Consider the following 24,086-nt stretch of genomic DNA (forward strand, 5'->3'; position numbering starts at 1 on the left):
ACTTTTCTTTCTCAAGCACTGGAATTAGAACTGTAGTATGTCACTATCAAATATGGGAATGAATTCATAATAATGATGCTCTTTATCACCAGCCTTTCTTAAAATGATGCATAATAACCTATTTGTGATTTATTCCTTCAAACGTACATATGGATTTAGCTAATCTTGATTATTGCTCCAAATTGAGAGTACAAGTCTCTTTTTCTTCTTTAAATGTTTATGTTTGTATAAAGTTCTCAACAAAACATGTTCTCAACAAAATGGACACAAAAGGCTTCCTCCTTGTCTAAAAACAATCATTTAAAGATTGAAGATGAAAGAGAAAAAGTTAGCATATTTAGTCCATGGAGAAAATGCCTCCACAGATAAAGTCCTGGTAGTCAGAACTCCTTGGTGGTCTGCTCATGTAGCATGATAAATTCACAAACTCAATCGGACCATGCACCTGTACAAGAATCTGCAGGCCTGGGGTCTCATATTCTAAAGTTGTCTTACATATATGCAATATAGCACTGTGTTCTGTTCCATTTCTTCTTTGATTATGGCCAAATCAAGTCCATGGTTGTTTTTTAAAGTGAACATCATTTGTCAAGGATGGTATCATTATATCATGGGAAAAAATGAATGTAGGATAGTAAGGCATTTAAATGAATCATTATGTGTGAGTGAAAGATAACATTGAGCTATTCAGAGTTGGCAAAGTTTCGGCATGTGGGAATATCATCCGTCTTTCTACATGCATAGAATTGTGCTTAAAAGGCAAAGGTATCCCATGTGTTATTAGTTACTAAGATATACTTTAATTATAAAAGTGCTGAATGGAAGATATTACTATCCAACATTGCTATAGTATGTTTCATTCTGAAGGATCCCAAAGAACATTTCTAAAATAGTGTACAGGAGCCAGTTCACCACCATCGTTAGCGTGGATTTTGGCTCAGGGCAATGTTATACAACCATTTACGTCAGGAACTGTTAAACAATGTAGTAACCAAATACAATGCATGGGTGATTTATGGCAATCCATAAACATCAAGTACAGTTATGGAATGTGTCCTTTTTAAATGATTGGATCTTTGTTGTTGAGACAAAGGACATGAGAAAAAAAATTCCTTGAAAGTCTCCTGGGACCCCTCAATTATAGCCTATGGGTAAAATGGGACTTTTGCTGTTGACTTCAAGGGGGTCAGGATTTCACCCTCTGACTTTAAAAATGAAAGATTTTCTTGCATGTGACTTCATTTAGAATGAAGGCCTTTCACAATGGTGCCTATGTTACTGCCAGTAAAACATTCTAAAAATTCCTCAGTATTTCCTCTGTAAAGATTTGTCTTCTTTCTAACAGCTTTCTAAGTAGCTGCTGACACTATGCTGCAATAACTTATTATTCACTGAGGCCAATCCAGCTGGACAAAATCCCTGAAGAGAAATAATAAAACTAGCATTAAATGGCAACAAAGTTGCCACACTTAAAAATAAATATGGCTTATGTAAGCATATATAATTCTTCATAGAAGACTTTATCCAGTAAAGCACTTAAACACATGCTCCACTTTAAGTATGTTAATACAGTGTTTCGCAAATGGTGGGTCTGATCCACCAGTGGGTTGCGGGAAGGTTCTAGATGGGTTGCAGGTCCTAGGTAAACATAAACTTCTCATGGCTCGGTGTGGCAGGGAGGACCTGGTGTTGGGGGTCTGGGTTGGGGAAAGGGTTGGAGAGTGAGTTCACCCCATACTCTCCCCACAGCAGTGGTTCCTGGATTCCTCTTCCTGCTCTGAGCATTGTGATCTGGCAGATGATTTGAAGCCAGGTCACAGCAGTTTGAGTGACGCTGCGACCCCATGCGCCAGATCATAACACCTGGAGTGGGGAGCGTACCCCAGCTCTTCAGGTCAGGAGCCACCACTAGGGGGTGAGTGCGGGGTGGGCTCGCTCTCCACCCCCTCACCAGACCCTCCCCTCCGCACTCGGCTGGGACTAGAATCGCAGTGCTGGGGCAGAGGGTGCATTTATGTAAGAGTGCGTCACAAAAAAGACAGTTGTTTGGGTCGCCTTCATAAAAAGTTTGGGAACCACTAGCTTGTAACCATCTATATAACACACTTTAGTCTGCAACATGCTTTTAACCTCTCGTCAGCATTTATTAACCCTTTGTAAACTATTTATAAATGTATTCTTACTGTAAAGTGTGACTGACATTTTTACCTGAACCTAAAACTCCACTGCACTGAAAAGGAGTTTCTTTCAAATGAAGAATACAAAATATTAATGAAAACAATACCTTGTCACTTAGAAAAGCAGCGTAATTAACTGACCAATGCCCTGATCCTACAAACATTTATGCATGTGGGTGACTTTATGCACGTAAGTCGTTCTTTGAGTTCAGTAGAACTCTTCACATGAGACAAGTCAGCATTTGCAGGATTGGCACCCAATTGTCTGAGAGCATTAGTTGCAAATGGAAACACTTGATGAACACAAGATGAAAAAAACCGAATGGACAAAATGCAGAATGTTTCCAAACACCTTTCAATCACAAATGACCACTGAAAGATGAGTCTAGGAGAAACAGAGTCAGCATTGCAAACTTAGGTTCAATAAAATACCTTTTAAGGAACAGTAACATGTAAAGCAATAGAAAAATAATCATTGTTAAAGTTCTCATTTAAAATACATGACATTTTTATTTTCATAGTTGAACAAGACAAAATGAAGGTAAAAGTAAGTTATCAAAAGTGGGTGCTGGCATTCATACTTCTTTGCAATCAATGTACACTTAATGTATATGAATAGCCATATATTTCTAATGAAAGACTATGAACAAACACACATACATATACATAGATATATAAACATACTATACATACATACATGGGTGAATATACATATTTATGTGCATACAGTATACAGACAAGATACTATACAACTACAGTAAGTGCAATATACTGTATAAGACTATACAAACATTGAGGGACTCTGATGAAAACATGACAACTATGAGAGCAAATTTGAGTGATTTATGATGTAATTTCCTGTCCTGTGGCATGTTTTATGCATCACACAATTAGAACAGAAAAACATGGTACAGAATATTCAGTTCATATACAAAAAGGCAAGACAACAGAGTGCATGGGGATAGCTGAAATGTGCATGATCAGACAAATAAGGTGGTTTTGTCTAGAATACAGGATCTTCATGTTCCTTTACAGAGGGTGCCTATATATAAATCCATGCTTTCATGAATTCTCTTTTCATGCCGTTGTTTGTAATTTCTGTTTGTTTTCTTTATGAATACTGTAAAATTCTTGCCCTGAGTTGAACATAAATACAGAAAGGAAAAAAAGGAAACTGCTTGCTTTTTGTTTTATTTGTTTTTTGTTTAAAACCAAGGCACAGTGTTTTCAGTAGTGATCGTAACACCATTTACAATAAATACCACAATGGTTATTGTCCTGGCACTACTTCTCTTGTTAACATGATTAAACAAATTGGTTGCATTCAAAAGTCTCAGAACAAATTCTGGAATTAATTTAAGGGGTTTTAAGAGAGTAAGTCAGTTATAAGAGGGCGCCTTAAAGAGATATTCCCTAAAGGAGCAAGGAGTTTTGCAAGATAAAATTCAATTATAGCTAACTTACTAATGTTTAGGAATAACATATTATTTTACTCTCTCCTTAGCATAAATTACAGTATAATGAAATGAAATTTTGAATGCAAGTTACTTCCATTTTTAATAGAACCACGTACAAAGCTCCAAGAGCAGTTAAATAGTAGATGAAGCACCTCTACTTAATTTTTAATTTCTCTGTATAGGCAGGACAGGAAAGTGATTTCATAAATGCATTTCACAAGCCTCAAGAGGTTTAGCCTAACAGTATCAGCCCAATGAAACCATAAGAATTTGAGGCTGCTTACCATCAATAATTGTATCTCACCCCATCTCAGCAATTTGGATGTCTTCTATTGGTGAGGTTCTTTATTCTCACTTTTGCTTTTATGTCCATTCAATTAATAAGGTGACTAAATAATCATAAACACGGTTATGTGAATGAATAAAAGTGAATCACAGATCTTTATATCATCCAAGATAGGTTGTGTATCTGAAAGCACAGGGCCAGATCCTGAGCTGAGAAGCACTCAGAAGTGGTACAGAGGTTGTGGGGTGTGTGAAGGTGGCTTTAAACCAACCCTGTACTTCCCTAATCCTGGGTATGCCTTGTACTGGACTGGTCCCTTAAGCTATTCTGATTTGTGTTGGCTTTTATTGGCCCCAAGGGTCTTTGATGGCAGCCTGGAAAGCATATCTTGGCCTTGCTCCCTTTCTTCTGGCCACACTACCTACTTACCCATGACAGGGTGGCACATCAGGTGCTAGGGACATATTACACTATCTAAGGGATTCCCTGTGTAGGAAGATCTTCCTTCGATTGCATCCAGCTGTTTTGCGGCTGCTTTGCACAGCTGGAGCAGCATAAAACAGTCCCAGTGCACCAACGGACCGGGACCACACTATGTGGAAGAGCTCAAAGAGCAAGCTGACCATACAGGGGGAGCAGGCTCCATTCTTTGATAATGCTCCCTGGACACTGGGCTGCTCTGAGAGGAATTGTGCCGCAGTGAAGCATAATCTCTTCCAGAGCTTCCCAGGGCTGAAATTCCCCCCTTTGCAAAGGACCCCGATCAGACTTACAGCTATCTATCTGCAGTAACCTGGGCCATAAGCACCTCAGTCTCTGAGCACCTTGCAATCTTTCAGGTAGTTATCCCCACAACAGCCAAGGAGGTAGAGCAGTGCTATTATCCCCAATCTACAGATTGGGAACTGAGAGGCTAAGTGACTTGCCCAAGGCCACACATGGAATTTGTGGAAAAGGCAGGACTTAAACTCAGGCCTCCCTGGTCACCGCCGTGACCACTGGACCAGCCTTCCAGTTTGCTTTGGTGATTAAGTGGGACTTCTGTGATATAGAGGCTTTGTGATGGCCCTCTGCACTGGGGCCTCTTTCTACTCGAGCTATACGCTAAAATGTGATCCTTTTTACACTGTGATTTTCCAACAATCAACTGAAAATCCAGCCACTGGTTTGTAGCATGCACAAAAATCCTACATAATAAACACAGCCGGAGGGCCCTTGGCATAGAGCACTACTGCCACACGCCACCTAGTGGCAGAACTCCTCACCTGCTGCTTGCCTCCGCCCCATCCCCCAGACTTCTGTTACTGTTTTAGCTCCCACCCTGCCCTTTCCTGATGGTCACTAAGGGCATCACATGTGACTGCAATCAACAGAAGAGGCTGATTTGCTTATCCTATATTTCTGGTGAGGTCCTTGCCCATTTCAGGACACCATGCTTCTTGCAATGATGCTTTAATGTGGGCTGTGTGCTAGGAACTGGATTTGGCTGCCCTTTTGGTTGGAAATAAACCTCACTGGTAGATTTTGATTTGTCTTCTGATTTTTTTACTTACTTCAGATTGGCTGCAGTGCCCTTGCCAGTTGTGGCACAACAGGCCAAACAGTGCTGCATCAGGGCTCACCACACCTATCGTTGGTTAACCTCTACAAGGACCGATGCAGCCACACAGCTTTCCCTAGCTGTCAACTTTTTACCTGGGTCTCCCATGTATTGCAAAACACACCCCTGTCCCTACCAAAGAGAGATACAGCATTACAAGTGGATAGAAACAAGCTTCCTAAACCCCCATAGTCTGTGACAATGAATGAAATCCCACAGTTGGGTAATGCTACAGCAACCACTTCCAGGAGACCACTGAAAGATCTGCCCCTTCCCTTGTGAAAATACCATGGCTTATCTCCAGGCTTCATCACACAACTAGAAGAGCTGGTCAAAAGCAGGGACACATTTTTCATAAAAAACCACTGTGAAAATGTGTCCCTTTCTTTATCAAAATGTAGTTACATTTGAAAAGTTTTAAGCAGCTCTACTCCTAGGGGACATACATCCTGCAGGTAGCAGTGCTTGCTTTCAAGTTTTCAAACCTCAGCTAAGAAACATAAGTACGAATCTTAAAAGAGTAGAGCAACCTTCCCCCACCCCATCTTAATTCCCAAATATCCATTTTTCTTGAATGGCCACCAGCCATGTTGAGCCTTGAGACGGGGTGGTGATAAGGAGAGATGCCTCAAATGGTCACTGAGGGATGCTAGGCAAAAGGGCTGAGGAGCTCAAGATTTTATCTTCCTGTCCCCTTAACTGATTCTCTTTCCTAGAGAAAAACCTTCTCAAAGCCTGCTTGGATGGTCAGTTCTCCCTTTCCACAGGCATCACCTGCTCCAAAACCTGTCCCAGAGACTTTGGGCCACATTTTCAAAGGCATCTCAATGTGATTTAGTCATTTGCACACACAAATAATAAAATATGCACAGGGAAATCGGTAGTTGAATGTGCAAACACTCTATTTGTGCAAGCAAGGGTAAGGCCAGCTTTGAAAACATGTTCCTTTGTCTCTATAGACAGTAAACCGCCCACACAAAATCTAAAGATTATCATCTGATATAGGCCTACTTCTCCACTCTGTTACACCAGGTTTATGCCTGAGATGGCATAAATAGACCCATAATCTATATACTTTGCAGTAGGGGCCCTGGAACCTACTTCAACTGTATGGTACACCCAGAGCTTCCATAGACCAGTGGTCTGATTTTGCATCTACTGAAAACAGTGGCAAGACTCACAGTCTTTGGCAAAGACTGTCAAAGTCACAAGACTTTGGCACTTCTGACAGTGATTTCAGTCCATGAGGTGAAGGATGCTGGACTCTGGAGAGATTTGGTGATTGCATCTATTTCAATTTTTTAATAAATCCACCATTTGTGGAAGGGTTGTTTTTTGTAACGATTTGTATCATTTTGGACTAATTCTCTGATACGTAAAGCCCGTATTTCAAGCGGAAACTCAGCATAATGCAATGTGGCACCTTTCCTAAGGCAGTAAATTTTTTCACATTGTGTGCTTCCAAAATGTTGACAGCTATTTAGTTGGATTGCCCACAGTAGAATTTTTCCTTAGTGCATGCAAAATAGCTGTCCTTGGGAAAAAAAGATTTTAAAATAGTCCCATTGCTCCCTCTTGTGGTCAGATCAAAGAAAGACAACCTAGATACAGGTTTCAGAGTAGCAGCTGTGTTAGTCTGTATCCGGAAAAAAAAAAAAAGGAGTACTCGTGGCACCTTAGAGACTAACAAATTTATTTGAGCATAAGCTTTCGTGAGCTACAGCTCACTTCATCGGATGCATGCGGTGGAAACTCACTTCATCGGATGCATGCAGTGGAAAATTCACGAAAGCTTATGCTCAAATAAATTTGTTAACCTAGATACAGGGAACATTACACATCTCTAGCGCTCTGCATAACTCATGCTATGAATCCCAAGGTTTCATTAGAAATTCAAAGCTCATCCCAGATTTGTGAACTTTTGCTTAGGAATGGGACCAAGCCATTGCTCACATTTTGAGTGGAGACAGCTGATATACTGACTTGGGTCTGAATGTTGTTATTAGGGTCTGTCTACACTAGGCCAGACTGGAATCCCAAATCCACACACTCTCAAAATTTAGAGGGTGCCTTAAAATCTGAATCCTGTGGCCCCAGTTGACCTCTACTTTTGACCATACACAGGCCCATCTCCTTCTCCTATGTACCACCAGCAGCTCTCCCTATGCCCCCATCCCTGTCACATGTAGCACTCCCCTGGCACCCTCTTCCTCCAAGCCAGACAGGTGACTCTCTTCTGGCCCTTTCTCTCATAGATCTCCAGGAGCTCTATCAGGCAGCCCAGGAAGGCCCATCTCCTGCAGATCATCAGCCCAGAAACCAGCAGCAGCCTCCCCGCAAACCCAATGTGAATACGTCTCCTCAGAACCTGTCTAAATTCAGGAGTCTCCAGTTCAGTGAGTGGTGCCGGGGAAAAGGGGGTAGAAAAGGAGCTCAGGTTGTTTCTCAATTTCTGAGTAGGGAGAGAGATGCACAGGTGGAAGGGTGCGGTGAGGGGGAGGAGGGGTAGGGCAAGTGTTCATATGGCATCTCAAACACCCAGGAGAGGAGAGAGCACGTTTGGAAGCAGAGTTTTTTTGATACGACTTGTGCTTGCAGGATAGAATCACAACCTAACTAGCCTGCTCCTGGGGTTCCTGCCTTTCCCAGCAGCTCAGACATGGCTAGGAATGTTCTAAGGCCTGCAGGGCTTCCCCCAACTCCATCAGTAATTAGATACAAACTAGCTTACTGTTCAAAGGGTTGAGTGACAACCACCCCAAGCCATTCCCTCTTGCAGTCTTGCAATAGCTACTGCACACAACCATTCGATGTGAGGCACAGTTATACTATGGTCTTTTCTGTGATATCCCGCCCTGTCCTTCCTCCCTCCAATTTCCTACTAAATTCGATCAGAGAAAAACATCCATTTCATATTTGCTGTTCTAGCTCCCTCTGGTGGCAACTGAGCTTCATTGTAGAGAACATAATCTCTACAAGCTTCACTAACAAATTCACCATGTTTTTTGGTCAAAACTGGTTTGCACAGGATCACAGTCCTGGCTGTTCAAGAGTCCAGCACCGAACAAACCCAGTTTTCCAGCAGTCAGATCTTGTAGGTGAAGTTTAGGCTGGAAATCCTGTACACATTGGCTTGGATTCCCTCTGGGCTGGCTGCTTCAGTGGATCACTGACCTGGACTCTCCTCTCACTGACAGGATTCCATACCAGGCTCCCTCCACTGGCTTCAGTGGGGTTATTTGTGACTCATTCCAGTGACAGTGAGAAGAGGCTCAGGCTCACTACCCTGAATACAGCACAAATGGCAGCCTCCCAAAAGCATCGTCAGGCAAAAACAGCTCCAAAGAACCACTGCTGCTTTGCGAATGCAGCTCAAACGGCAAGGCTGTTTGCATCACATGCACCCCTTTGCTCTGTGTCCCTTCCAGGAGAAGCTGGCAAGGACTCAGTCAGAACAACGTGACTTTCAAATGGGGCTCCAGCCTTTCTGGGCAAGAACTGTGTTTGTACAGCTTCTGGCACAATAGCATCCTGGTCTATGACTGGAGCTCCCAAGTGCTACAGCAAATAAACTAATGAGAATAGGTTCCCCCTCCCAAGATTTAGTTAAAATGGCTTTTATCCCTTTTTATCTCAATTTGAGTTGAGCTGGAAGTTAAAGTACAAGAAGTTAAAGTACCACGGCATTGCTTGTCGGAAGCAGCATTGCAGAGTGGAAAGTTCTCATGGCACTGCACTGAGCAAACTCTCTGAAGATGCAGCTGTCTGCTACTAAACCCACCCACACTGAATACTTCACATGAATTCTGAGGCTAGACAAATTCACTGAGAAATCCCTGGTTGCTAAGGACCAAACCCTATTCGGTAGGAGTTTTGACACTGACTTAAATTCAGAGTTGTTGTAGGCACCTCTTAAAGAGCTCCATCAAAATCTCCCCTTGTCTCTGGGTCATTTTGGGTTACATTGTTACTTGAGCTGCTTAGGGGCATGAGAGGGAATAAGAAACCCTTTTGGTAATCCTTACATCCAAATACATAGGAGTATGTGGGTGCTGTGTGTCATTTATCTATCTATCCTAGGTACTTGAATGGCCCCCCCTTACAGTAGTTTCTGAGAACCTCACAAAACTCCTGTGAGATGGGGCCGTGCTATTATTCCCATTGTCAATATGGGGAACTGAGGCACAGAGAGGACCAAAGTCACACAGAAAATCTGTGGCAGTGCCAGGACTTGAACCCAGGTCTCAAATACTACGCTACTGTCCTAACCACTGGACCACCTTCCTCCTTCTAATCCCCACAGTTCTGCCTGTGGAGCAGGTGGGCCAAGGAGGGGTCAGCGGGGGAAAATGGGCATAGCCAAGGCTTCCCAGTGCATCAGCCAGCACAGCCACCAGCATGGGGGTATAGACCAGCAGCAAATTAGAGCAAAGGGGAAGCAGGAAAGGGATCTAGCCTTTCAGTTCCTTCCCTAAACCATCCCAGACACTGGGCTTGAGGCAAAAGCCACAGACTACTCCTCAATATACATCCTGAAGAATTTCTTACTGGTGTAGTCGCCAGTGATTGTACAATCAGCCATATGAGTCTCAATCATATACAAAAAGAAACTCCTGCCAAACCAAGGAAACTCACAATTAATCTATATTGTTTGTTCTCTTCTCCACAGATATTGAAGAGGTCTCCAAACACTGAGCACAACAAGGACAGTTAAGGAATGACCCATAATACATAACAACATGCTTAGAGCACAGTACATGTGGGTTTGCATTTTCAGATATTTAGAACTTACAAAACTATAAAATATTTGCGTGTGATTGTGTTAGCAGAGTATAAAATGTAATTGAAAGAAGTGTACAAGATGGTGGGTTAGCCTGCCCTCTGAATTTCTTTGCATGTATTGTTTTCGGGCAGGATGTATAATACATCAAACTTTCTCAGGGTCTGTGGGCCACATCTTGCAATCCTTACCCATCAAATCCCCTCTGTATCCATCTGTTGCCTCTTGTCTTGTACTTAGATTGTGACATCTTTGGGATTTTTGTTCTGTGTTTGTACAGCACCTGGCAGAATGGGGTTTTGGCCCATGAGTGGGGCTCTCAGGCACTAAGGTAATACAAATAATAAATAATGTTATGTTGGAAGGTGTTAATGGTTGCCATTAAGTGGTCTTTGATTTAGGCAGCCACAGATCGGATTAAAGCTGATGGCTGCGCTAATCATGCTTCTTTAAATTTAGGCTAAATGCAAGGAGCAAATAAGACTCTTTATGGAGTGAGCTAGCTGGAAACAACAGAAGCCACTGCTAAAGGTAATAGGTGCATGGCAAGGCCTGATCAGAAGCTAAGCTGTGAGGGTTGAGTAGTTCCCTGTTTGCAGACACAGGGACTTTGGGTTTGTTTGCGTGTGTATGTTAGAGAAAGAAAACAAGCAGACTCAACAGAAGCAGTCGCAAGCATGGCCCTGTAAGGGATCAGGGACTGGGTGTTCCTTGGGGCACAGAACTGATTGGCAGACCAGACTTGAAACTTGTGAGCAAGGAAACTGCCTGCTGTTGTTTGTTCCTACTGTGGTCACGGCAACAGACCTTTGTGTACATGATTGTACCAAAGAATACCCTGGACTTGTATCGTCCATTTTTCCTCCTAACAGAAACAATCCTGGAAGGCCCCAAATATTGCCTAAGCCCTTGGCCCAAAGGGGTAATAATAATAAGTGCCCCACTCCTCTGAAGTTTATGGACAAGCTTGACTTCAGTGAGACCACTTGTGTGTAATTGTTCACAAACATGAGAAAAGGAGAGGTCACAGTCTGTCTCAAAGTAGCTCCCTGAGGAGTTAGACACTACTCAGCATGAGTAAGGCTGGAGGAACCTGGCCCTTTTATTGTAGTCCCTTCACCCTGGTAGCACCCTGATAGCAACATGCTGATGTCAGTTTCTTCCTGATATCCTTCAGGAACCATCTCCAGCTTGGATTTATGATACTGAATGATCAAAATGGCTTTTACTATGAAGTCTATATCAATTCTGTTATGAGCATCAATTTTTACAGTTACCATTTCCCTCATATTCAAGCAGGATGACAGAATACCTCAGTTCAGAAAGTTCTCCACCTACCTCTAACGACTCTATTTCTTTTATATCATGGAGGTTTAATAGGGCTGGTGTGATCTGTTATTGATCCTTGTCGTTCTTGATTGATTTGTGTTCATTTTTCAACAACAGAATTCATTAAGTGTGAAAGTCAGGAAACCAGTCCCTCTTAAGAAGCCTGACAACTGTGGGTTATTTACTGACTCCTCTGGCACTTTTGTACAGTATTGCTGTGGGAATATAGAAGCTTTGGCCTGACAGAAATGTAAACAAAAAAGTACCGCTGAACTGTTTATGTTCCAGGAGGCATAGGGGGCATATATTAATTCTGAAAGCAGAGATCCCAAATCATAGAAATTTGAATTCATTAGAGAAATATTTGTCCAGGTGCTTTAAAAAAATTATAACAATAATAAAAAATAAAAAATAATAATTAATAATTTGCTCTTCTAAAGGAAATCAAAGCACATTGCAGAAATTGATTAATTATAGCATAAGCACAACGCTCTGAGGCATGTAATTATTACTGTACCCATTTTACACATGACTAAACTGAGGCACAAGGGCTAGACTTGTGGCTGACGCAATATGGGAGTACTCACATGCTTAAAGTTAGGCACATGCTTAAATACCTTGTTGCATCAGGGGCAGAGTGCTTAGGTGGCTCTGCACGCTGCCTCCCACCCCGTGCACTGGCTCCGCAGTTCCCACTGGCTGGGAACCGCAGCCAATGGGAGCTGTGGGGGGAGCGCCTGCAGGAGGGGGCAGTGCACAGAGCTGCTTAGCTGCACCTCCGCCTAGGAGCAGCAGGGACAGGTTGCCACTCGAGGGGAGCCGCCCGAGGTGAGTGCCACTTGGATTTCATACCCCAAAACCCCTCTTGCGTACCAACCCCCTGCCTTAAGCCCCCTCCTGCACACAAACTCCCTCCCAGAGCCCGGGCCCTGCACTCCTCCCATGCCCCAACCTCCTACCCCACATCCCCTCCTGCACTCCGAACCCGTCGTGGCCATTTTTCCGCCCAGAACAGCAGGGACATGTTGCCACTTCCAGGGAGCCACGTGGAGCGAGGCAGGAAGCCTACCGGCCCTGCACCAACGGGATTATAAACCAGACTTTCTACGAAGATTAGAAATGCTGGTTTGTAGAGCTTTCCGATTGGTACAGGGCCGAATAACACAGCTTTTACTGTATACAGCATACCCAAATATACACCAAAAAATAGACAGCTAGAAGACACAGCAACTTCTATAGATGCCACTAGGTGGAGCCATCAGTCCAAGAAACAGATTGACAGAGCCAGAAGAGTACCCAGAAGTTACCTACTACAGGACAGGCCCAACAAAGAAAGTAACAGAACACCACTAGCCATCACCTTCAGCCCCCAACTAAAGCCTCTCCAACGCATCATCAAGGATCTACAACCTATCCTGAAAGATGAACCCTCACTCTCACAGATCTTGGGAGACAAGCCAGTCCTTGTTTACAGACAGCCCCCCATCCTGAAACAAATACTCACCAGCAACCACACATCACACAACAAACACACTAACCCAGGAACCTATCCTTGCAACAAAGCCCGTTGCCAACTGTGTCCACATATCTATTCAGGGGACACCGTCATAGGGCCTAATCACATCAGCCACACTATCAGAGGCTCGTTCACCTGCACATCTACCAATGTGATATATGTCATCATGTGCTAGCAATGCCCCTCTGCCATGTACATTGGCCAAACAAGGCAGTCTCTACGTAAAAGAATAAATGGACACAAATCAGACGTCAGGAATTATAACATTCAAAAACCAGTCGGAGAACACTTCGGTCTCTTTGGTCACTCGATTACAGACCTAAAAGTGGCAATACTTCAACAAAAAAAACTTCAAAAACAGACTCCAGCAAGACACTGCTGAATTGGAATTAATTTGCAAACTGGACACCATTAAATTAGGCTTGAATAAAGACTGGGAGTGGATGGGTCATTACACAAAGTAAAATTATTTCCCCATGCTAATTTTTCCTTCTACTGTTACTCACATCCTCTTGTCAACTGTTGGAAATGAGCCATCCTGATTATCACTACAAAAGATTTTTTTTCTCCTGCTGATAATAGCTCACCTTAACTGATTACTCTTGTTATAGTTGGTATGGCAACACCCATTTTTTCCATGTTCTCTGTGTATATATATCTTCCTACTGTATTTTCCACTGCATGCATCCGATGAAGTGGGCTTTAGCCCACAAAAGCTTATGCTCAAATAAATTTGTTAGTCTCTAAGGTGCCACAAGTACTCCTCGTTCTTTTTGCAATTTTAAAGGCACCTAACTTTCTTCATTATTATATAGACCAGTGATTCTCAACCTTTCCATACTACGGTACCCCTTTCAAGAGTCTGATTTGTCTTGTGCACCCGCAAGTTTCACCTCACTTAAAAACTTATAAAATTGGACATAAAAATACATTACTTTCTCATTAGTACCATATAATTATAAAATAAAACAATTGGAATATAAATAGTGTACTTACATTTCAGTGTATAATGCACAGAACAGTATAAACAAATAATTGTCTGTATGAAATTTTAATTTGCACTGATTTCGCTAGTGCTTTTTATGTAGCCTGTTGTAAAACTAAGCAAATATCTAGATAAGTTGATGAACCCCCTCGAAGAACTCTATGTACTCCCAAGGGTTAAACGTACTCCTTGTTGAGAACCACTGATGTAGAGAGACAAGATGGGTGAGATACTACATTTTATTGGACCAACTTCTGTTGGTGAAAGAGGCAAGCTTTGGAGCTACACAGAGCTATTCTTCAGGTTTTTATCATGTATCAGGGCTTTCTGCTCCTTTGCTTAGTACCATTCACAGGGGTGGTATAGTAAACAAAAGTTTGTTGGAGTTGACAGTTATGGGGAGGAATTTTTGGCTTTTGGTTTTCAAATACAGTTCAAAGATACTTTTGGGGGAAAACATTTTCAGCCCATCTTTAACCAGGCCTCCATTTCTGGAGCTGTAACTTTGCAAGGGCAAATAACTCTGGGACTAGAATGGAGGAGGGGATTTGAAAATCTGGCCCTATGATGTATAATTCATCACAAAGCTTCCATATATTACAATGCAAATAAAGTCATGTAACTAAATTAGCACCACTAACTTGGACTAGATTATGCAGTAAAAAAACCTGATTTGCGACATTCTGAAGTGCAAGGTGGATTATGCAGCCCATTCCTTCACTGTGGGATTGCAGAGTACAGGGAGCAAGATTTTCACGAACAGGAGCTAAAAGGTATGCTCTGAAGTAAATATTTAGGCACCTAAATAAGTAACCTGATTTTCCAAAGTGTTCCAATTTACTTCAAGAGGAGCTACAGGATACTTGCCACTTCTGCAAATGAGGTCACTCGGGAGCCTAACCCTGGTTTTGAAAAAATTGGCCATCCCTAGGAAAAGCCACACTACAGGTGAAGTGTACATTATATTTTCTTACCAGGCACCCTAGCAAGAGAATAGACTCCACGGAAACTTCTTCCCCCAAATGTCTTTGGATCGGGAAGGGCCCCTACAACGTTCAGCTAATCTAATGTTCTTCCAGCTCATTAGCCCTATCCATTCTGCCTGGGTAGACTGGATCTGAGTAGGTAAAAAAATTATGCAACCAAAGAATAAGGACATGAAGATCTGTTCTCTTTAGCTGTAACTCCCAGAGCATATCTTTTCTACACAGAGTGTAGCATGCTCAGCAGTTCTGGAAACCAGATCACTTATTTAGGGGATGTCTAGACTCATAGGACACATAACCAGGGGCCCCATGGCCTGACCACTTTTTATGCAGAAGCCACTCAAGACAATCTGACACCCTAGGCAAAACCTCCTCATATGCCAACTGTGATGAGGGGCAGCCAGGCCATATGGGAGTGAGAGGCACTGCAACTGGCCTCCTAGGTCCATTGCGATGGGGCGGCTGGGCCAAATTTGCCTTGTGAGGCAGCTGCCCAGAAATCTGCTGCCCTAAGCAGCTGCCTACTTTGCCTATAGCTAGAGCCCAACTTTTATGGTGGAAGTAGAGACTGGAGGTGAGCAGTGCCCAGAGCAGCAGCAGGATAAGCATGCTGGATCCACAGCATGGTCAGCCCTGCCACAGTGAGTGTACTGTATGGAGCAAATCTATGCCCCCTCCCCACCACATACCTGAGCTTCAGCAACAAAGTAGTGAAGCTGGGGCAGCAGGGGATAGCTGCTCAAGTACATCACCAGGGTACCACTCAGGGCTGCACAGTTTGTGCTGCCCCCGTGCCACTGTGGCTTCACTGTGGCTATTGTTATTCAAGTTCCCTAGATCAAAGCTAGCTCTGTTACGTCTACATGTGCTGGGGTCACACCTCTGACTGCAGTGTAGACAGACCCCAAGATATCAAAATATGGATTTAGGCACCAGTTTCAAAACTTTAGGCACCGATTTTAAAATTCTTGTCCATAGAAATCTGATTTTAAAAGGGTTTACTAATGGATACATTCCTTTGGGGAAGTATGGTGTGTATATCTTTACATGACAGCTGTGCCTATGCTGTTAGCATGTGAACTTCCATCTTTCCTTTACTATAGTAGTAAAGTAACCAGGGAGAGAATGAGAGAACCCTTCCCCTGCATGGGATATTGGGAGGTTGGGGTTATTCTCTCACCCAGGACTGAGATATATGAACTCTGCATTGTGTGCTCTTGGGAGAAGCCCTAAGGGCCACATGATGGGAGCTTTAAGCAGAAAAGAATAAGGGATTAACTGAAGGTCACTCAACCTGTTGTAGCAACTAGCAACCTGTTGTAGACATCATCTTTATGGCAGGAAGACTGCTTATTTGCACCACATCCACTATCTCTGCTTAACTATTTACCTTGCTAACTGGGCTGAGCTGAGAGAAGAGCCATTAAAAGTTCAGAGCAAGAGTGTTTCCTGTAGCACTGTGTAATTTTCTAGTGCTTTCTCCATTCTTCTTTTAAAAGGAAGTTAGGCTCCTGTAGACAAAGATGTCCTGTGACCTTTATTCCCTCTTGTGGACGAGTTATTATTCTTAATCCTGGCACAGCTTTTGAATTCTACTATGATCATTACTGGAAAATTTAAACATTCTTACTCTGCTTACATCGAATATACCTGTTACCAACCCCATTCAGGGAGGTACCAGAATTTAGAAGGTTTATGCACCAACCAGAGATTGGAGACAATAGTATAGGAGCTACACTGCTGTCTTCCAACTAAAGAAAAAAACCAAACCAAACCAAACAGCTAACTGACAGCATGAAGGATGCTGCACATTTGCAGATAAGGTACAAGGTTCACAAAAATAGGCCCGCAAGAAGGCTCTGCATCGCAAAAGTGATGAAATATAGGCATCAGAACTAAAGAAGGATTTTTTCCTCAAGGGTTTCTATTCCTTCAGGGAATGGGCTTTCTTTATTAATATGTGCTAACAGAACTGCCATAAACATGCAACTCAGTACAAGGAATTTTGCTATAATAGTCCTAATCTAACAACAAGAACAACCAGAACAAAAATCAGTTTGCAAAATCCATTTGGAGCCACAAATTGGCAATAGATACATTTGCTATTTTTTAAACTGGTATCTGAAATTCTTTCCTTGTTAACAAACAAGACTGCACACATTAATTTTTTAACTAAACTATGTCTGTAAGGATCCCAGTAACGACCTAGCAGTGATGTTTTATGTAAATTTAAAATAAGATTTGAAAAAAATCCCTTCATACACAGTAATCTAACATCTGCAATGCAGTTCACTTTAAGTGCATCCTTTTGTACCCAAAATAACATATTATGTGTGTATGTGTATGACACATAAGGCGGGTCTTGTGAAGCCATTCATTCTTCACTATCCTGAGACAAACGTGAGACATGAGTTTTTATATTCCTTTAAAATGAGGACGAGTGAGATGAGGCTGGGGAGCAACCTTATACTGAAACCCCATTCATCTAATTTTTTCCCTTTAAATCTGAATCCTGCTGGCTTTACACATACTGGGAGCTCCATTCATTTACAGTGGGTCTACTGACGTGAATGACACCAGCAGAATTTGCCCAAGGACTTCAGAGAAAGATTTGAGAGGCAGTGAGGTAGAATAGGTAGTGCACTTCACAGGGAGTCAGGACACATGGATTCTTGTCCCAACAATACCACTGACCTGCCACTAAGGATTTGTGCTCCATGACACTTTTGAAAACCCCACCCTCTGTCTATTGGAAGCTTAACTTCTCTAGTAAGACTGCCAGTTGGTGCCAACGTGATGGTGATGCATTTTGTCATGTAGACAAGGAACTGAAGCCACTAACTCAGTCAACATAGTAGGCCACACACTACATGGTCATTTGACCACTTCCAATCTAGACTGGATTTCAAATGGCAACTTAATGGTGAAAGGTTCAGAATCCCTTAAACTACCCAGCTACTCAGCAGCATCTATCTTTCTTTACTGTATTTATAATTATAAAATGATCAAGGGCACACCTGGTTTACCTAGCTGAGTGCTAGGGCTTGCCTTTACATGGCTCTTGCTTTGGGTCTTTCTCTTTGAGAATTCTGGTTGCTGGCCTTACATCCCCTATTCCAACCTCCTGCTTCTTTAACTGCTGTTCCCTACTGCACTAGATAATTTATAGCTGTTCTCCATCAGAGGCCAGTCTCTTACTTTGTCTCTGCCTGTTGAAGAAATATTTTTGTTTTATTCATACAGTGAGATCAAAATATCGCTTAGCACCTTATAAAGCACTTTCAATCTTCAAAGTGCTTGACACACATTAACTAGTCAGTCATCACAACACTCCTCTGAAATATGTTAACCACCATTATTACCACAGTATACAGATGAGGAAAGTGAGGCAGAGGATTTAGGTGCTCAAGATTACACAAATAGTTAATGTCTGAGCTGGATTAGAATTTAAGAGTTCCTAGCTTTTCATCCTATGCTCTAACCACTAGACCTCTCCTCCCCACCTGGTGTAAAAAAGATCATATTATAACATAGGTAGGGTTTTGTGAAATGTTCAGCTGCAAACGTGAACCTACCTGAAATCAGTTAATGGGTTTAGGATCTATTCCTACTCAAGAGCATCACCCAAGTCCATGAACATATGGGATAATTGGGCTAACGCAGTAGTCTGTCTCTTTTCCTATGTGTTCTTCTTTCTTGGGGCCTTGTCTGCAAAGAGCACTGGGTGATGGTTATCCCCACCTCACACATTTAGGGTGGATGCCACGCAAAGCTCCTTGCCTCTTAATCCTGAATGATCTTTGGGAAAGCCTGTTGCTGCCAATGCTATGGTGCAGTTAGGGAAAATCAGTCTCAGATAACATAGACAACCATAGCATAGGACTATAATACCCTCTAGTCCAGTGGTTCTCAAAGCCGGTCTGCCGCTTGTTCAGGGAAAGCCCCAGGTGGGCCGGACCGGTTTGCTTACCTGCCGCGTCCGCAGGTTCGGCCAATCGCATCTCCCACTGGCCGAGGTTTGCTGCTCCAGGCCAATGGGGGCTGCGGGAAGCAGCGCGGGCCAAGGGACAAGCGGACTGGCTTTGAGAACCACTACACTAGTCCACAACTGATCTGACTTCCAGTGGGCTAACAGCCCCTATCCTTCTTCACACACATTTCACTTGACCCAGGGTGTTGCATACCACGGTAATATGGGAATATGACTCTAGAGTAGGGACTGAGTTGTGCCAGGGTTTACACAAAAAATCCCAGTGATGTCTGTGTACATAATATAACTGCTATCTTTCATCCTCTCCTCCTGCTTCTCATTGGAGAAGTTCAGTGGGATTTTCCTGCCGCCGCCACTTAGGGCCTGATTCTACACCATTCATGTCGGTGAGAGTTTGGCCATTGGCTTCCCTGGGAACTCAGTTAGGCTAAGGCTCCTCCTATCTATCTTCACTGCTTTCTTTTGGCTTGGCTTTTCATTTCATTCATACAGTGGCAAGGTATTTCAACGCTGATGAGACAACACTAACCAGTGATTTTGGAGTTCTGTTTGGGTATTTGTCAAAAACAACTTTCTAAGGTACCATGCCAATGAGGTTACTCACCCTCTAGGGCTGCCATGTTTGCTGTTCTCACAGGTACCCAAACAAACACACCCATACCTGACCATCTTCCCATACAGCATTACAAATTAGCAGTGTTCAGCATGATTTTCTATTGCCCCAGGGCCTTGCTTTATCCTACATCTTCTTACACCCTCCTGTCAATTGCACTTCCTGGTGCAATCCTGCCTTCCAACTCCATCAATGTATAAGTTATACTAGTTAACAGCAGCGGATGCCTACTAAGACTCTCTCCTCCCACTGTTGTCACCTCTGAATTTGGCTCATAGTCTCTAAAATCTCCCTGCAATACAAGATATTTTTACTATGTCATTTTTAAAAAAAAGGTTGAATGAAGTTTCTAACATGTAAAGAGTTTCATATGGAACACACCAGAGGACCGAAAAGAGATGGACTATAACTCTATAAGGCCTGATCCAAGAACCAACAGAACTGAATAGAATAATACTTTAACAAGCTTTGTATCAGAGCCACAGAAAGCAGTGGTACTATAAGTGAGGGAATGCTTGGTAATATCAGATGACAATATCTACGACAGAGTTGTGAAGTTAATTTCCCCACTTGCGGGGTGCGATGTAATATGCAGTTAACTGCTCTTAGAAACTCTGGGCCTGATCCTTTTCTCCTTGAAGTCCATGAGAGTTTTGCCATTCAATGAGAGCAGGACCAAGCCCTCTCATTGATAATTATACCATCATAATAGATTATTGTGGCACACCAGTGCTTTATTTTTTCCCAACTGGTCAGTTTAAAGGGAAGATTCATATGAATCGAAGCCTAATACTAGGGTAGCAGGGGTTTTCTTTCGGGGAGAGCCATTATACACACTATATACTACACTGTTAGCAAAATCTTCGTCTTTTAGTTACTTGAATTTTTTTCCTGTCATCTTTATTTCTTTCTTCTCTCTAGAGTGAAGTGAATCCTTTCTCCACAGTTCTAATCAACCCTGGCTGCAGCTTCTGGAAGTCTCCTTATCTCTATCATCACACCGAGTTCTGCTTTCAGGGCTTATTGTTTTGTTTTTTTAAATCCGAACCGAGATACTAAAAATCCTTTATAACATTCAAGGTGCCTTTGTGACTGAGTAACCAGCAATGTGTTGCATTGGCTTTGCACCCTGATCAATCATAAATCATATATTACATATACATCGGGCCATGCAAAAATATTCAGAAGTGCAATTGCTCTGATTTTTTTCCGTAGAAGAAAGAACTCTCAACATATCATTTAATTAGCTTGTCATTGTGAGTCACCATTAATTTGCTTATCTAAAATACATTTTGGTAATGTGTAAGATTTTTTTAGGCATCATCTCCAACAGGACACAAAATTATAGTAGAACTTCAGAGTTACGAACATGTTGGGAATGGAGGTTGCTTGTAACTCTGAAATGTTTGTAACAAAACATTATGGCTGTTCTTTCAAAAGTTTACAACTAAACATTGACTTAATACAGTTTTGAAACTTTACTGTGCTTTTAACTCTCTGAATTTAAATGATACAAGCACAGAAAGTTTCCCTTACCTTGTCAAATCCTTTTTTTAAACTTTCCCTTTATTTTTTAGTGGTTGACATTTAACACAGTACTGTACTGTAATTGCCCCCCTTTTTTTGTTGTCTCTGCTGCTGCCCGCTTGCAGACTTCCAGTTCCAAGTGAGGTGTGTGGTTGACCGGTCAGTCCGTAACTCTGGGGTTCGTAACTCTGAGGTTCTACTGTAATAAAACAGCTCTTACTTCAGTTAAGCAAAGTTAGAGAAGTTCAACCAATATGGACTCAGTTGTCCAAATAGAATGTTACTGGAAAATAGGCTGAGTGAATCGGCACAGCTCCATTAGCTGTGCCAATGTACACCAGCATTACAGGCGTTAGTTAGAGCAGAGCTTTTTGCAGAAACTCACAGAGCTGCAATGCAATTAAGTATGGGAATAGCAAAGGGGCCCTAAAGGGAGTTAGGCCCCTACATCTCATTGAAATTCAATGAGATGTAGGGTCCTTATTCCTTTCTGATCATTTGAAAAATCACAACTAAGTAAACAGAAATAATATATATAAGTATAAAAGAAAACCATTCAATACCAAAATGCTTCATGTTTGATGGAAGACATAAATGCAATGTTTAAATGCAGTCGTTGCCCCTATTACTAATCTCTGTAGTTAGTTCTGAAGATTAGTAAAACACCTCATCACTTGTGTGCACTGAAGTGAGCAGGATCTCCACATTAGCAGACAAAACAAAGTTACATGTGCATTTGGCCATGTCTTTATTTCTCATCTCTTTTCTCCAGTTGCTAATATAGGTCTCATTTGCCGTGTTCAGATACTTAGATTTCTTTGTCAAGTGTCCATTGGGCATTTTTGGTATTGTTGAGAAAAGTAGCTCCATTTAAAGCAAGTAGGGTTTTTTCTTAGTTTCGTTTTGAATTTTTTGCATTTTTTTTTTTTACAATTTACAATAAACATAACTACAGCAGACCATTTAATAGTCCCATTAGCACTATATGGCCTTAGGTTGAAGAGAGGCTAGCTGCCATATTTAAACAAAATAACTTGCCGTGTGAGCAATTTTAAGGACAACGATAATTCACAGTGTAATACAATCATGCACCAAGCTCAAAACAAATGTAAGACTGGCACAAATATTACAGTACAACAGGGCAGAAGTTAAAAGGTATGTACAAGTCTTTTGACAAACATTGGTGCAAGTGCTTTAGACGAGACATTTAAAAGAAACACACTAAAACATAGATTAAATTTATCAAATTTTGATAAATTTTAGACAGTAAAAAAGTACACAAAACATGAAAAAAATAAAAAAAAACAACCAATACATATATAGTTTCACTACATCTATATTACAGAATGAAGGAAATCAGAGACAAAAAAGATTTAAGAATTCACAGCACAGAAATTTCTACCAGCCTTGAAGGATAGAATTTCATTGCCAGTGAGAGACACACGCACACGCACAAAAGTAAAAACAAACACAAAAAATCATTTACTGTAACAAATGACAGACACAGAGGTGAGAAACATTTGGCATGTTGCATCACATGAAGTCATTCACGATTGGCTAACGATGGTACCTGGCTGGGTTGGAGATCGCTGGCTTGCCTGAGAGGAGTAACTGATGGAGGAGGCACACCTGATGTGGATGCAGATCGACCTAATCTACAGCTTGCTTTAGGCTCTAGGAAGGGAGAGAAAAGAAGACATATGCCCAATTAATGGGATTGTTGATGTTGGTGCAGTAACTTGACACTTGAGGTGACATAGAGAACTAGAGGTCCTGTAAGTGCCATTCACCTGCCTGCCAACCTCCCCAGAATTTTCCCAAGGTATGGAATTCAGGCACATATTCCTGGACAATGTCTTGGGAAGTTGGCTGAGTCATAAATAAAAGTTGTCTTCTAGGCACTAGCCACCAGTATGGCAAGAGAGAGGCCTGGAACTGACTTCTCCCCACACCTCGCTGTCTCAACCTCTTTAATTTCCAGGAGCATCTCTGAGGCTGAAGAGTAGAGCAATGAGCAGCGGAGATAGGAAGCACGTCCAATTTTCCTTCTGCCCTCCACCCACACGCTGTGGCAGTCCCAGTGCCCAACTCTCTCACTTGCATAATGTGGCAGTGATTGGTGAGGGGTGATTGAGAGGGGTAACTTGTGGCCCAATACCCTCATTCAGCAGCTGAGTGGGATAGATAGTGGAAGAGGACAAAAAGGTGGTGAGGCTGAGGGAAGCGGAGGGAAATCACAAAGAAGACACAGTTCTTGGGGAAGTGGACAAAGGTAGGAGAGGGTGATGGGGTAGGTGGGGAAAATGGGAAGTTAGAGATTTTCCAGAATCAAGACATCATGATTTGTGATGTCATGAGGGCCACACAGAAATCTGAAAGTAGCTGACAGTGAGTCAAGGTCAGCCGCAGAACACAGAGTAGAGGGAAGAAACTTCAAGTTTTAATAGCATGACACAGGCCTCAGCAATGGAGTCTGTGAAGTTGGTTGCATTGTGTTGTCTCCAGCTTGTGTGTTCCCCAAGTAGGAGTGATTAACAGAAGTGAAGGACACTATGAAACAAGAGAGAGATCTCAGGCACCTGAAAAGAATTTTGATGCAGAAGTATTTGATTTCCCTATCCTGGTTTTACCCAGAGACATTTCCTGGAAGATTTCCCACTGAGTTACAATTCAATTTACTGCAATGATCCCAGGATAAATACCGAGCTGGGAGAAATTTACCACCTAATGGTCTGTCTGCAGCTGATTTAGAAGAACATATCTCTCTGGGAATCTGATCTGCCCATCTCTGGTTGAGAGAAATGTTGCTCCCTGAAAGAACTGCAGTGCCCATGTCTCC

General features: G+C 42.3%; 1 protein-coding gene across 2 annotated transcripts in view; it reads right to left on the bottom strand.

Annotated features, from left to right (window-relative positions):
• The window catches only part of NYAP2 (neuronal tyrosine-phosphorylated phosphoinositide-3-kinase adaptor 2), a 176,886-nt gene that overhangs the window by 12,252 nt on the left and 140,548 nt on the right, over positions 1-24,086 (bottom strand). For both annotated transcript variants that reach the window (XM_084640003.1, XM_084640004.1), the window contains one exon: positions 22,818-22,921. In XM_084640003.1, coding sequence (XP_084496129.1) covers positions 22,818-22,921 — 104 coding nt within the window. The remainder of the gene's footprint in view (positions 1-22,817; positions 22,922-24,086) is intronic.

Source organism: Lepidochelys olivacea (genome assembly GCF_965140295.1).
Source record: "Lepidochelys olivacea isolate rLepOli2 genome assembly, chromosome: 9".
Taxonomy (NCBI): Eukaryota; Metazoa; Chordata; order Testudines; family Cheloniidae; genus Lepidochelys; species Lepidochelys olivacea.